Raw genomic sequence first — 14,644 nt, 5'->3', positions numbered from 1 at the left:
CAATTCTTCACTATAAAATCCCCTGATGAGATCCGCAGCCAGTTTCCTTCGCACCTGAAGTCAGACAGGAAGCGCTGCAGGTCGTGGGAGTTCCCGAGCTTGTCTTTGCGCTGGTCGGCACGTCCCACCAAACTGCTCCAGGCCGTGTTCAACTCGGTGCATTTCTCCTGGATGTCGTCCACTGCCTCAGGGTGGGACTGGATGAGACGCTCCGCTGTCTCACCCAGAGAGTTTACCTGAGCCAGAGATTGTGAAATGTGAGTCAGAGCTTTAAAGGAACTTTTTTTTTTAATCTAGTATTCAGCCAAAAATACTTAAGTGACCTTATCACCAAGAGCTGCCAGATCTCTCTCAAAGCCTTCGTGTTTGCGCTGTAGAGCTTGAACACTGGCCAGGTCGTGACCATAGTTATCAGTATTGAGTGCCTGGTTCTTCTCCTCAATCCACTCTTTAGTTTCATCTGCATCCCTGTAGGGGCACCAACACAAGGGTCGTCAAATGCTGGTCAGGGAGAATCAGTTCCTAATCAAACATTTGGGACAGCTGGAAGAAAATGCAGTGGCCTGAGGGTTTAAGGATTCTTCTCTGCCTTTGCACAATTTTAGTTTGACCTTTTCAATGAACTTTTGTTTCACTTTATTCATTCAGTAAGACTGTGAGGTCATGTCAGCTTAATTTCTATAAATTTACTTTTGCTGACCTCGTTTTGTATTTAGCTGTGATCAATCAGAGGCAAGGATAATATCCTGATGTCACAGAAGCTACAGAGGGTTTGTACCTGTGGAAGCGCTGCACTTCATGGGCACTGCCCAGCATGTTGCTCCTTTCCTCAGCCAGCTGCTGCAGTGATCGCCAGCGGTTATTTAGCTCCTGGAAGTGAAACAATGAACACGAGACAGCAGCAACAAGAGAGGCGGATTAAAGAAGCACACATCATGTGAGTGTGAGTCCTGTGTTATCATGGATGGGCTAAATAATTAGCACCAACAGAGTAAACTTAGGGATCAGTGAGAAATACGTAATTAAACACTTAAATTAAAGGATGCAAATACAACGTGTTGTGATTTTCAGAGTTTGTGCTGATGTGTGTTTGATAGGAACGGATAGTGATGGACAAACAGGCAGATGGCTGATGGGCCAAGATGCACAAGACCGGATGCAGGATACAAACATTACAGGGCTGGATATCAGCACTGGTATTTGGATGTCTATTAACTCCCAAATTGATCATTTCACTTTGATTCCTGATGATTCTATCACGTCAAATAAAAATTAATGCAAAGTTCTTCTCATAATTTATCCTGGGAGCTTAAATTTCTTCTAGGTTCCACAACCAAACAAAACTGTTACTTGCCCATGATTGTAAATGCTTTTCTCAGGAGTGACACATGCCAAGGCAAAACAATGAACATTAACCACTAGCAGGTTACCACTTCACCAGCACAGATAAAAATGTTTACTGAGGAAAAGCATACCAAGATTGACCTTTGGATTTTGAGAACTGGTTCATATAAAGATCACCATCAGTCACAATATCAGTGTTTTTTTTTTTTTTTTTTAATCCAGCCCTGATCAAACAGTGATAGGATAAAAACATCAGAGCAAAAATCAACATCTGCACAGAGATGCTGAAGACATAACTCAGATAGTATGTCAGCCATCATTCACACTACAGTAAAAAGGACAAAAGTTTCCCAAACGAAACAGGGTTGACCAAAAGACACCAAACACTCTTGGTAATGGAGACGTAATTCAGACGACAAAGTGAGGGGGAGAGAGAAACTATGTGACACCAAAAAGAAACGTTGATGGGGTTAGTTCTATGATCACAATGCAGGACAGGCGCAGAGGAGTCTTGTTGAGGTCGGGTGAGACTAGTTAATCTTACCTTGATAGTATTAAAGTTAGCCGTTGTTTGAACAGCCAAACGTATATTCTATAGATGGATGAACATGGCAGAAAGAAGGGAAAAACAGAAGAACACCACACAAGTCAAGAGTGTTATGGAAACTCCCAGAGTTTGCCTTGGTTATTTTCCAAAATTAAACCAAGACTTATCCACCAAGCAGGAAACAGTCAACACCTCAACCACCCAGACATTGAATCATGATCAATCAAAGCATATACTCAATGATTTTCTCCCTTTCAAAAACATTGATAAAGGAATCATGCCACTAAAATGTTTTTTAGGGTATGATGCCGGTAAACTTGAGAACAGATGCACCAGTATCAAAGTCATGCTCCATTACAGAATGAAAGTATTGTCTGGAGAAAGATTATATGGTGACAGATGGATTTTACCTTCCATGGTGAAGCAGTCTTGGAATCAGCTTCATCCTGTTCAAGAAATAAAGGACAACACTACTGAGTGATGGGTGGCTCAGAAATATTAAGCTAAATTTATGTTAATAACAGAAACAATACCAACCTTGCCAGGAGTTGCACCAAGCATCTCTTGTTGCTGGAAACATATGGAAATACAATTAGCTTTAATTCACTTGTACAACATGAAGGATGACTCTTACACTTGATCCAGGTAGGGAGTACTTACCTGAGCCTGAACCATAGGGGCCTCCTCGGCCATGAGGCCTTCAGACTCCAGCTCAGATGCCACCTTGTTGATGTCCCTCAGGCGAGACTCGTTGGCCTTCAAGTCCTGTACCAAACAAGAGAACACTTTCTTTGAAAAAAGAAAGAAACAAAAAAAAAAAAAAAAAAAAGAAGAGCCCAAACAAGTGACAAAGTACAATCAATCTCAACACACGCCATGTGACGCCTTCTTCTTGCTATAGATGGAAAAGGGACACTACCTTCTGGAAATCGTCAAACTTCTTCTGCAGGACCTCGACCTGTTCCAGGTCTGAGCCAACCTCCTCATTAGTAAGGGCACTCTCCTTCTCATTGATCCACTGCTGGAGCTCATTGGCTTCACGGAACAACATGAACTTCTTGCAGCTCTTCTCCAACATGTCCTTGCGTTTCTCTCCCAGGTCCAGCAGTGTCCCATACCTTAAAAACAGACAGTAATATGTTATTATATTAAAAATCCACTGGAGGGTCAGTGGGAGTGAAACTCTGCAGCTTTAAGACCTTTATGAGTGACACTGAAGACCTAATTCACATCTATACTGGAAAAGTAAAGAGGAGAAACATTCAACTGAGCATGACCACAGAATTCTGTGTAGGCAAGAAAAATTGCTCCATTTGTTGGTTGGCAGCTTTTTAGTGTACCATTGACCCATATGTCTAATGGCTTTCTACCTAAAGTGGTCAATTTTCTCTGTAAAGGGAAGCATCAACTATATTTTTGCTGACTAAGCACTAAATTTTCAGTTCCTAAGACATATCCCAGTAACATTAACAGAACCTATTTTAACATTACTTATTACTGTTAGTAGAGGAGACACCATGTTAATATTTTTTTAATCATTTAATGTGTCTTCATCCTTCTCAAAGCTTGGCTCATTATTGTAGATTATGATGATTGAACTTCTTCCTTTAAGGTTTTCGATTTATTATCATTTTGTTTGTGTCTCAATCAGAGTTTGACTACTGAAGGCTAGAAATGATTAGTCAAGTAATAGTCAAGTTGCTGTAATTTACTAAGCATAATAATGATCTGCTTGTTTTATTTTGACATATTTTATAATAAAACAAGCAATATGAAGATATTCTGGTCCTCCAAAAGTACAAAACATTTGATGCACAACTTCACTGCTCTAACCCTGGCTATGCTCCAGCAGCCTTAATTCTTGACAGGCAACAACTGGTGACAAGTAACATAATCAGGAAATCAGATAATCCTGTGGGCAGAACACTGAGAAACTAGAGGTTTCTTCAGACACCGTAAACCTCAGATGATACAGACAACCTACCGTCACATAGAATGTTTCATCATTTCTTTTCTCAGTACTGTGGCACCTTATGATGATAAAATGAAAGAAATTTGGGCGACCATGGTCTGGACCATGGATACAGTGAGAGAAAGGAAAGTAAGAGGTGAGCATTCACTGATAATCCTGGGATGAAGAGGATGTAAAAGGTGAGCACCACAAGTTCTTCTATCCTTGTGCGGAATAGAAGAAGAGGGCCGACATGGACATAGTGTCACAGCAGAAAGGTTTGAGTGTGGGGAGGGATGTAAAATTACTGATGACATTCAATGGTACAATGATCACAAGAACACGCAGAGGGACGCAGGTTCCTACTCACAGCTCTTCCACCTGCTTCATGCGCACAGACACGCTGCAGGTCTCCTTGGTGACAAGCCTGCTCAGTGGCAAGGCAGCGTAAGCATACAGTAAGGCAAGATTAAGGTGTTACAACGAGAGGAAAGCAAAAAAGAGACAGAGAGAGGCCAGGGGCAAGGTCATTAGTGTTAACACCAGAGCAGAAAACATGACTGGAGGGAAATAAAGAGGTTAAAACAAGAAGAAAACAATTCAATGATATAGGAAAGGACAAATGAGTTAGTAAACTACATCTTGATGGAAGTCATGATGTGGCTTTCTTACTGGTTGTCGATCTGGTCTTGGCGCAGTGCAATGCTGCCATGTTCATCAAGCAGATTTTCTCTGGAGGAGGACTGGGTCGGGTCCAGCTTCTTCACATAGGCAGCAGGAACAAAACCCTGGCGATCATTCACTTCCACCTTCCACCAGTCCTGCAGCAGGGAGTTGAGCAATGTTAATAAGTGGCAATGATGAAATATGACGATAATGTAAAACATGTTCATATGTTGTTTTTTCTGTCTGAACCTAAGCTTGATATATTGTATTCTTCTGTGGTTCATAAAACTGGTCCCAAGAGAGACATTTTCTCCTGTGTGATATTCGTGAAGAACTAGTTATTACACTACATCTGTGAGGCAAAATGTCAACAGACCAACAGACAAATGAGTAACACTGATTATCTTGTAAAACAAAAGCACATATGGAGACACTGAGATTTATTTGACTGGAGGTAAAAATACTAGAAGCTGGAGAAATGTGAAGGTGTAAAGAAACATAGCACAATGAAAAGGTTATTTCTCTCTGACTATTCTCCAATCCTATTTCTTATGTAAACATCAACTGAAGCTGAAATATTATTGTTCATGGTGCAGTTGATTAGACAGCTGGTGACTCAATTAGGCACTGCACAGGTTTCGTCATTACCTTGTTGGTGCTGTTGAGCAGGGTAAGGATGTCCCCTTTCTTCATAGTCACTTCGCGGGGGCTCTTCTCTTGGTAGTCGTACAGAGCCAGAACCAGTTCTTTCCCAGTCTCATCATCAGTTGGTGCCACTTGTTGCTGTTCAATGGAACAAACAGATGCAAGTTGTCAAACACTTAATTACTAAGACAATTAGGAAACACCCAATCAACACTGAGCGGTGAAGTTTTACCCTGCAGGACTGGGCCTGTTCCTTCAGGGCTTGAATGCTGCTGCCGTAGGCACTCAGGTCGGACATCAGAGCCTCGTGCTTCTTTAGGAGAGCCTGAGGGGAAAGTATTCAGCACAACAACAAAAAACAGACAAACAACAGAAAAGTCACATGAAGTAACATCAATTTGCATTTGGTTAATTCAGTTTTTGTATTGTACTTGCTGTTAAAATTGCTCCTCCTTGAATAATAAGCGTGATTGATGTATTGTGTTGTGTATTCACTTAGCAGAGGCAATATGTTCTTCAATGATATTGTTTGCAATGTGACTCTATCCAATTTTCTTTTTGCTTTTCTACATCATTTGGTTGTTGTTCTACAACATTGCCACCCAAAGAGATCAGCTCATCAAGTCTTTGAAGGTCTATAACTCCAGCTTCTGTTTTTATTAGACTGAAATTCTGCTCTGTTAGGGCTGATACATTCCAGATATTTGGGTTGACTGCTGACGGCAATAAAAATCAGCCAATATTGTTTAAAAACCTGTTAATTTGTTTAAAAAAAAAATACACCTGAAGATGAGGTGCAATGGAAACAAGTGAAATTGTATTTTTATATATTGATTACACACAACACGTCCATTCACACACCTCAGCTGAATCTTCGTCTTTGCCATAGTCAGTGCTTCCCACAATGGGCTCCTTTTCCCTCATCCAGGACTCGGCCTCGTTGGCATCAGCGAAATACTGCTGGGCCTGCAGAGAGTCCTCCAGGTCCTGTCTCCTCTGAGAGGCCTTAGCCTTCAGTGTGTCCCAGCGTCCATGCAGCTCACCAAGCTTTGCTTTTACATCCTCACCAGCAAAGTGGCCTAGAGACAGGAATAATCAACAATTTCAATAGACCATATTTCACTTTCTTAAAAAGGGGTCACAATCTCAAGATTTAATTAAATTACCTTCCTCAATCATAGCCTCTCCTTTCTGGCTGACAGCCTTTATGCGAGGCTCATGACCAGTGATCTCAGCTTGCAGGGCTTGGTGCTTCTTTAGCAAATTCTGGACACCAATGAGGTCTTTGCCTGAGGAAAACACCAAGTGCAACTTAAGTTTAATGAAGTATGTGAGGATCTGACACATGCTCCAAATTCATTGCCAAGACACTATGTATCATATAATGCTAGTTTTACCTCTGTTAGTAGAGGCAGCGATGGGCTCTTTCTCACGGATCCAAGTCTCTTCATCCTCCACATCTCTGAACAGCTGCTGCAGCCTGAGGGAGTCGGACAGCTTCTGTTTGCGTGCAGCCATAGGTTCTCGCAGAGCTTCATAGCGAACAACTAAAGCCTCTTGCTTTTTGCGGATGTTGTCAGCGTCAAAGTGTCCAGCCTCTTGGAACTGTCGAGCCTGAATCGTTATGCCATCGATACGATCCTGGGAAAAGCATTCACAGAGGAATTTAGACATTTACACTAAACTACTCTGTGCAAATATAAAAAAGCTCTCTTGAGGTGGGCCTAGCACTGGGCACCTGGTGAGCAGCTACGTCGGCCTCCAGCAGCGCATGTTTCTTCTGCAGATTCTGGACGCTGGTCAGATCCTTCCCGTAGTCATCTGAGGCCAGGTGGCCCTCAACCTCATACAGCCAGAGTTCAATGTCCTCGACATTTCGGTTGAACTGTTGCTGTTGGTTGGCCTCACGCAGCTTGATGCCTAATACAAAAAAAATGGCAGAGAGCAAGTTTACAATCAGGATTAATTAGATTGTGGCCAATGATAGTGTTGAATCCAGTCCTGTCATCAGTGCCCTATTCATAGGCCCACGAAGACTCAACTCTATCAAGCCAGGGCTGACTTGTCCGCCTCTTATAGTCACTCCATAAACATATGGCATTGATGATAGACTTGAGTGAAATTATCAGCCCTGACAATATTAAATCCAATCTAGCCATTTACACTCACAGCTACACCGCCTGTCAGCCTTTAGTCAATACCTTTGAGCTCAGTGGCCTCCAGCAGTTTCTTCCACTGGGAGCTGACTTCCTCCATTCGGCCAGCCACCTCAGTGGAGGCATAATGCTTTCCATCCAACAGTTCCTGACCAGACTTCTGCAAAGCATCAATGCGGCTTTGGTTTGCAGACAGCTCAGCTTCAAAAGCCTGATGTTTCTGCACTTTGCCCTGCAGATTGGAGGGGTCCTGCTCACAAGAACATGGATATGTCAAAGAGTAGCTTTGGGATGAATGAATGCATTTCAAAACGCACTCCTCTTTCTTCTAAACTACCTTGTAAGCTTCATCGGTGGCGGTCTTCATCTTCTCGTTGATCCAGCTCTTGAGCTCATCAGAATCCCTAAAGAACTGCTGCAGGTGGAAAGAGTCCTCCAATGCAGCACGACGTGACTGAGCACGCTCGTGCAGGGCATTACGCCGGCTGAGCAGCTACCGATGTGAAATAAAAAAGACAACTTGTTATTTCAAAGTTCCACTTTCAAGACACGTTCTTTGGTCCAGCATTCAGTGCTCATGAAGTCAGGAAAGCTGACGGTGATACTTACAGCATCTCTGCGAGTTGCCACATCTTCTTTAGCATAGTGGTTGTTCTGGATCAATTTGGTGGCAAACTCATCAAGGGCCTGGAGAAATGCAACACAAAGACAATAGGAGTGTATTTTACGTCATAACAGTTTGAGTCTAAAAGCTATCTGCAAATACACAAGTGTAAAAACTAGAGGAACTTACAGTGATCTTCTCCTCCTGGGCACTAAGTGACTTCTCAAAGTCCTCATGTTTTTTCAGTAGTGCCTCTACACTGTCCAGGGAGTCACCAAGGTCTTCATTCAGTAGGAAAGCCTGTACAACATAAGTGCTACGTTAAAAACCAGGCCATCACACCTATTCCCCCATATGCACCAAAGCGACCCTCTCAGGGAGACACCTCTAACCATCTGTCTGTTACCTCTTGCTTGCTCATCCAGTTGTCAACTTGCTCAGTATCCCTGTAGAAGAGCTGCAGGTCCATGCACTGCTCATACTGCTGCCTGCGAACCTCCCACAACTCCAACAGAGACTCCTTTTCCTCAGTAAGGATGCCCAGCTGCACACAACAACACACCATTTTAAAAATGGTACACATAACCGTGGCAGGTGTAGATACAGAACAATGGCATCAGGCAACAAAGAAAGAAACAATTGGATGCCGTCCTCGTCCCACCTTCTCCTTCACCTCTTCAGAGGCGTAGTGTCCAGTATTGAGCAAAGCCTGGCCAGCTTCATCAGTGGCTCTGAAACTGTCCTCATGGGCATCAATCTCTCCCTAAAACATATGACACAAAATCAAGTAGAAATGCTTCTCTTTAGAGATGGATTAATGGTTGTAATGTGTTTTCAGCTTATAAACCTAAAAGAGCTATGGCAGAGACACTTGAGTTATAGAACATTTCACCTTATGCTCCTGGTGGCGGTCTAGCAGAGCCTCAGCTCCAGCCACGTCATTGGCCAGCTCATCTGCGTTGATCAGAGCCTTCATTTCAGTCACCCAGCTGGTCAGATCCCTGAAGTCAGCAGTATAACGCTGCAGCCTAAAAACGCAAGAGGGCAGGAGTGAGCACATTTGCCTCTTCAATGCAACCATGTCCTGCACACTGGGACTGAGATGATATTTGTCTGCTGAGCACAGCTTCTATATTTAAGCGCATAGGAGTAGTCCATTAATCAGGGTGTTGGGAAGAGACAGAATGAAGACGCCACTTAATGCTCTCCAGAATTATGGCAAATGGCTGGATGGATGGATGATTTAAGACAAGCTTCTTCAGATTCTCATGACAATTCATCAGGTTGCATAAATTTTATTGTCTGACTATGACAAACTGAATCAACTCCTAATGCTGAGACGTTTTGTATATTTGAACAGTCCAAAAACAAAACAAACTCAATTCACTTTTGCATAGCAAAGGTGGCACTAGGAAAACTTGCTGCATTAATTACTAAAAAGACAACTCAATTGACAGTATGTTTAATGTCAACTGAAATGAGCAGCCATAAAATGTTATGGCTGCTCTAATAGCAACAACTCATGCATTAGACTGTGACTTCATTCTGACATCTCCAGTTTGATATTCTAGCAGTTTCATCAATGTTTCCATAAATTATCATAAAAGGATTAAATTGTAGGGATTTTTTGGAGGATGTATCCTAGCTCAGTAATTGAAATGTGGTGTTTTACTGATAGGAGTCATTCAGGCGGGCATGACGCTCAGCAGCCAGGGTGCGAATTTGCTCCCAGTTTGTGATGAGTTCATCCTTCTTCAGGTGGATCTGGGAGGCGTTTTGTGGATGCGTCTGCTGCAGGCGCTCAGCATCACCACCAAGTGTGTTGACCTAATTGAAAGAACAGAAGGAGAGAAAATATTAAATGAGAACTTAATTCCCACTGCCTTCCAAATTTATGACACCATAACTAATCAAAGATAAGATACAAAGCAGCAGAATTTCCCTCCAGGGATGATGATGATGATGTTGATGATGATGATGATAATAAAAAAAAAAGAAATAATAATAATAATAATAATAATAATAGCAATGCTGAGAACATCAGGGTTTTTAATCTCCTTATGTGTGGACATTTTGTAGCAGTGCATGTCCTGCCTTATCTTCCAGAGCAGCCAGGTCTCTCTCCAGACCCTCGTGTTTACGCAGCAGAGCCTGCACACTGGCCAGGTCACGACCAAAGTCATCAGAAGCCATCAGTTGCTCCTTCTCCTTGATCCAGCTGATGGTCTCATCCACATCCCTGTTGTCAGTGGAAACACACAGCATATCGCAATCCTCAATAAGTAACAACATTACACATGATTACAATACATCCACACAGTGTGAGAACAGTCCACCTGGTGTTTACCTGTTGAAGCGCTGCACCTCAGCAGCCCCAAACAGTTTAGCCTGCCTCTGCTGGGCCAGGCCCTTCAGGCGTTGCCAGGCATCATTGACCTCTTCCTGCTTGCGAAGTATCAGCTCAGCCTCTGGGTGGGTCTCCTGTATCAGCTTGGCTGCAAGTTGGTTCACTTCATTCACACGTTCCTCGTGGGCTGCCAGATCTGTCTGGAACTCCTCAAACTTCTTTTGCAAGAGCTCCACATGCTCCAGGTCCTGGCCGAGCTCCTCAGATGTGGCCATGGCTTCCTACAGATGGAAGAACAGGATTCAGGCTTATCACTCACTGTGTGCATCTTTATGCATCTAGAAGCTATGACTATAGCTCATCAATAACTTCATGTCATTTGTAACCATAAAGTTATAAAAAAGTGATAATGTCCTGATGTATAGAGTATGATGTCATGTATAGCCATAAAACATGAATTTTAAAGATTGGTGTTAATACAATAACTAATAGATGTATTAGCAGTTAAGGGACTGTACTAGAGTTGAACTAAAATCTCGAGTTTTTAATTATTTGATTACATTTTTGTGTTGCCCCCCCCCTTCAATTAGTCAGAGTGAAGAACAGGAAACAGGAAAAGCCATTGTGAGTATAAGCGAGCAAATGGCCTCTGGGGGGACTCAATCCCAAGCCACTGTGGTTAGGAGCTACTGGAGATCCCTGTTATCAGATTATATGCTACTAAAATGGAAATTATTTAAAAATGAGCAAATACATCAATATGTTGCCCAAATTAAAAAAAACAAAGAAATACAAATGAGTTCAGAATTTCATTATGGTTTTAAAAGTGAATTAAATTTTTTTTTCTTTTTCCCTGCTGCTCTTCCTTTGCCTGGTAACTTTAAACCATTTGCTTTGTCATATATTTTCTCTGTTTGTCCTTCCAATGACACCTAGCCTGGTTTCATCTCTTATTGAAAGTAGTTGGTACAATTAGCCTAATGAGACTTCCAAAGCTTTGTGAATCTGACCTTATCACTGATCCAGTCCAGGGCATCTTCACATTCGCGGAGGTACTGGACCAGCTTCTGAGCCTGCAGGAGACGCATGCCCTTCTCCTTAGTCCTTAGCAGCAGCAGCTCCCACAGGCGATGGAGCTCCTCTAGACGAGTCTAATGAACATGGGAGAGGAGCAACATTTATTTTCAAAGTTATTACAAAGTGGAGAAGGTGGTGAAGAAATTACATTATGAAAATGCATTGGAAACCAAATGAGTGCATCAAGAAGCCTGGTTCTATTTAAATAATTCATTTAAGGCTTACTACACATTTGTGTAAGAAATATATAAATGTAAATTAGACGATAATCTGCAAATAAAGAAAACTGTTCAGTTACAGCAGTTATCTGATTATACTGCTCATTATAAGTATACAACAACGGATACAACTGTAGCTGTCTGTGCTTTGTTACAAAACTGAGAATTAGTAAGTATAACAGAAAAGTGAGTCAAGTCTTAAAAATATTTAATTATATTGATAGACACCTGGAAATGAAAAGGTTTCAAGAAGTACCATCCCTTTCTGAGCTGTCTCACACTAACCAACATACAAGTCAATTCATGTTGTCACAAAAAATAAAAAAATGAAAAGAAAGTTGAGAGTCACAACACTCAGGAGTCACACAGCAGTTCCCCACCTACTTGTATATATTCAGCCATATTGACACTTGTAACTATGGGCCTCTGTTGTGTCCGGTAAGGCGTGTAGGACTAAATCAGATGGAGGGAGTTAACCATGTGAGATTTGTATACACCTTTAAGACCCTGTTCAGTCCTTAGTAGTGGAGTTTAACTGTCCAGTTGACCATGGTTAAAAGAATTCTATGATAAACCATCACTGTGTTTGACTAACTGTTACTGTGTGCCTTACTCGAATGGTCTCAGATGCAAAGTGGCCCTCTGTGATCATCAGGTTTCCAGTGTCTTCAAGTTTGATAATCGCCCCAGCGTTGGCCTGAACTTCAGCTTCAAAGGCCTGATGTTTCTGCAGCTTACCCTGTGTAAAATAAACCCAATCAAATTACAGGTTTATCTGAATTGAGTTCAGAGACAGTACCAACAGGAAAAAAACCTACAGGATTGGTTCTCTCTTCCCCAGAAGACTAGCAGAGATTAACAGAGACTAACAAACAGGAAGACATTTAAAAGATAGGCGAACAGACCTGCAGGTTGGAGGGGTCCTTGTAGTTCTCATCAGAGGCAATCTGCAGCTTCTCCTGGATCCACTTCTCCAACTCATCAGCATCACGGCGGAAGAACTGAAAGCGGTAAGAGTCCTCCAGCTTCTGCCGGCGCATCATTGACAACTCCTTGAAGCGCCGGTAGCGGTCCAGCACCTGCTGCCGGCGCTCCTGGATATCTTCGGCTGTCTCCAGCACTTTGCCCCCTGCAGTATCCATCTTCTGCAAACAAAACATAGGCTTTACACGTTAGTAATTCTAAACACAGATTAGATCAAACTACTTTCTATTGTACCTTTCACAACTACATCATGACAGCTGTGAAGAAAAGCAGCTCAAATTAAACTAAAATGTATTTTTGTGAAATTTTGACATTTTATCTGTTTATCTGTCACAGAGACAATGGCATATAGAAAACTTACAGACAAGCCATTCAGCCTTTTAGGCAAAATTGTTCTTAGAACAGATATGTGATATCAAGCATTTTTCAGTGTTGTTAAAAGCATTCTATAGATGAAACATATTATAATTATGTCCAAACAGACTGCTAGATAGGGCTGCACAATAACAGAAGGTAGAAAACAGAAAAAGAAGAAGGAAAAAAACCTACAGCAATTCTGATAGCATGCATTGGTATTGGAATTTCATTTGAAGTGTTTTTGTTTGTTCAGGGTTTTGTTTAGTTTAGTTTTTTTATACTTAATTTTCATTGGACATATTAACGTTTGTATACAACTAAAAAACATAAGTTGATTATTTGTAAGGCAGACTGTCTCTGCAGCACCCCAGCACTAAGTTTGTTAACAATACACAAAAATGCTGTGATACATTTCACCTTTGACTCCTTGGACATTACACTTGGCTATAATCGTGATTCTTATTATTTTTCGATTAAATGTGCAGACATACTGTTCCCTTTTCCCATGTGATTATTACCAGTCAAACAGAACGATCCCTGACTTTTATTAGTGAAAATCTGATTATTTGCATCCTCTTAGGCCAGTGATGAATAACATCCTGCATGCCTCAGTATAAAATTGCTCTTAAGAAATCGAATAAGGCAATTATTTGTGCCTCCAGGATCACGAACCTCTTCATTTTCTCTTGACAGAAACTTGGATATATGAGGCAGGATATAGTAAACAAGGTAGTTTGGCTCAAACAACCATCCTCATCCTGTTCCAAGCTGTGAAACCAAGGGGCCCACAGCTGAAATGGTAAAATGTCAAATGGGAGTGGGGCCGGAAATTCCACATGCTTGCTAACAGTAACCAGGCGCCACTACACAATGGGACTGCTGGGGTCAGCTTCTCTGTCCACTGTGTCTCTAGCCCCTCACACTGTAGGTTACAGCTCAGTAGGTTCAGCTAGAAGCCCTACTGAACAATGGGCATATTGTTAACTGACATCCAGTGAAGGATATCAACAGAACATGGGTAGCACGGTCTGAATACCAGAAATGAAACAGAAAGTAAAAATATTGATCCATGAACCGGTGCAAAATAAAAAATCAATTTTTTCCAGTGTTTATTTGGTGGCTTTGATCAAGGAGGAGGCTCACATTGTGATAAGATATAGAAATATTCTTTTTTTATGTGTCAGGCGTTGCCCATCAACAAAGTGGAAGAAAGAAAGAAAGATGATTATTGATCTGTCTAACTGAATCAAGGTCAGCAAGACCCTAAAAACAATAGCTGATGGCCACGCTTAGTGCAGGGCGAGTTAGGGTGTGTGGAGTCCATCAGACCTAATGCAGATGAAAGAGGTTTTTGTTGATGGTGCAAACAGTTTTCTGATCCAGATCTGAATAGTAGGATTATAGGAGTCAGCATTGCAGCTGAAGTGGGCTTTTTATTCACAGCCAGCTCACAGACATGCTTTGGTCCCAAGAGATGCCCATTACCACTCAAGATAAGCAAATATCCCAGTGACCCCCCACCCACCACACATAATACTGGAAGCTGATTATAGCCATCAACCAACTGCCTGGAAGTGACCATCCAGAAAATGTTTCCAATACATAGATTTATGTGTGTCAACATGCTGCTGCATCGACACTAACCACTGCATATTACATTACATAAAAACAGATACACTACGACATTTTAGTGTTAAAACAAATCAGCCTAGGGTTGTGTTCTGGATGGACAGATACATCTTGAGTTA

General features: G+C 41.8%; 1 protein-coding gene across 3 annotated transcripts in view; it reads right to left on the bottom strand.

Annotated features, from left to right (window-relative positions):
* The window catches only part of sptan1 (spectrin alpha, non-erythrocytic 1), a 30,370-nt gene that overhangs the window by 9,562 nt on the left and 6,164 nt on the right, over positions 1-14,644 (bottom strand). For 2 of the 3 annotated variants that reach the window (XM_029515583.1, XM_029515584.1), the window contains exons 2-29: positions 12,461-12,700; positions 12,169-12,294; positions 11,271-11,411; positions 10,261-10,541; positions 10,008-10,152; positions 9,586-9,740; positions 8,806-8,941; positions 8,575-8,676; positions 8,320-8,457; positions 8,103-8,213; positions 7,919-7,996; positions 7,647-7,802; positions 7,355-7,559; positions 6,892-7,073; positions 6,551-6,794; positions 6,320-6,442; positions 6,015-6,232; positions 5,386-5,478; positions 5,157-5,291; positions 4,515-4,663; positions 2,811-3,009; positions 2,552-2,656; positions 2,429-2,461; positions 2,302-2,337; positions 1,889-1,936; positions 779-870; positions 324-468; positions 55-236 (exon numbers count right to left, since the gene is read on the bottom strand). In XM_029515583.1, the coding sequence (XP_029371443.1) occupies positions 55-236; positions 324-468; positions 779-870; positions 1,889-1,936; positions 2,302-2,337; positions 2,429-2,461; positions 2,552-2,656; positions 2,811-3,009; positions 4,515-4,663; positions 5,157-5,291; positions 5,386-5,478; positions 6,015-6,232; positions 6,320-6,442; positions 6,551-6,794; positions 6,892-7,073; positions 7,355-7,559; positions 7,647-7,802; positions 7,919-7,996; positions 8,103-8,213; positions 8,320-8,457; positions 8,575-8,676; positions 8,806-8,941; positions 9,586-9,740; positions 10,008-10,152; positions 10,261-10,541; positions 11,271-11,411; positions 12,169-12,294; positions 12,461-12,697 (3,995 nt within the window). In that variant the 5' untranslated portion in view covers positions 12,698-12,700. Of the gene's footprint in view, positions 1-54; positions 237-323; positions 469-778; positions 871-1,888; positions 1,937-2,301; positions 2,338-2,428; positions 2,462-2,551; positions 2,657-2,810; positions 3,010-4,212; positions 4,273-4,514; positions 4,664-5,156; positions 5,292-5,385; positions 5,479-6,014; positions 6,233-6,319; positions 6,443-6,550; positions 6,795-6,891; positions 7,074-7,354; positions 7,560-7,646; positions 7,803-7,918; positions 7,997-8,102; positions 8,214-8,319; positions 8,458-8,574; positions 8,677-8,805; positions 8,942-9,585; positions 9,741-10,007; positions 10,153-10,260; positions 10,542-11,270; positions 11,412-12,168; positions 12,295-12,460; positions 12,701-14,644 lie in introns of all 3 variants that reach the window. The other variant, XM_029515582.1, reaches the window with a different exon arrangement.

The sequence above is a fragment of the Echeneis naucrates genome, chromosome 12 (genome assembly GCF_900963305.1).
Source record: "Echeneis naucrates chromosome 12, fEcheNa1.1, whole genome shotgun sequence".
NCBI lineage: Eukaryota > Metazoa > Chordata > Actinopteri > Carangiformes > Echeneidae > Echeneis > Echeneis naucrates.
The sequence above is the reverse complement of the archived record's forward strand: the minus strand, read 5'-3'. Positions and strand labels throughout refer to the sequence as shown.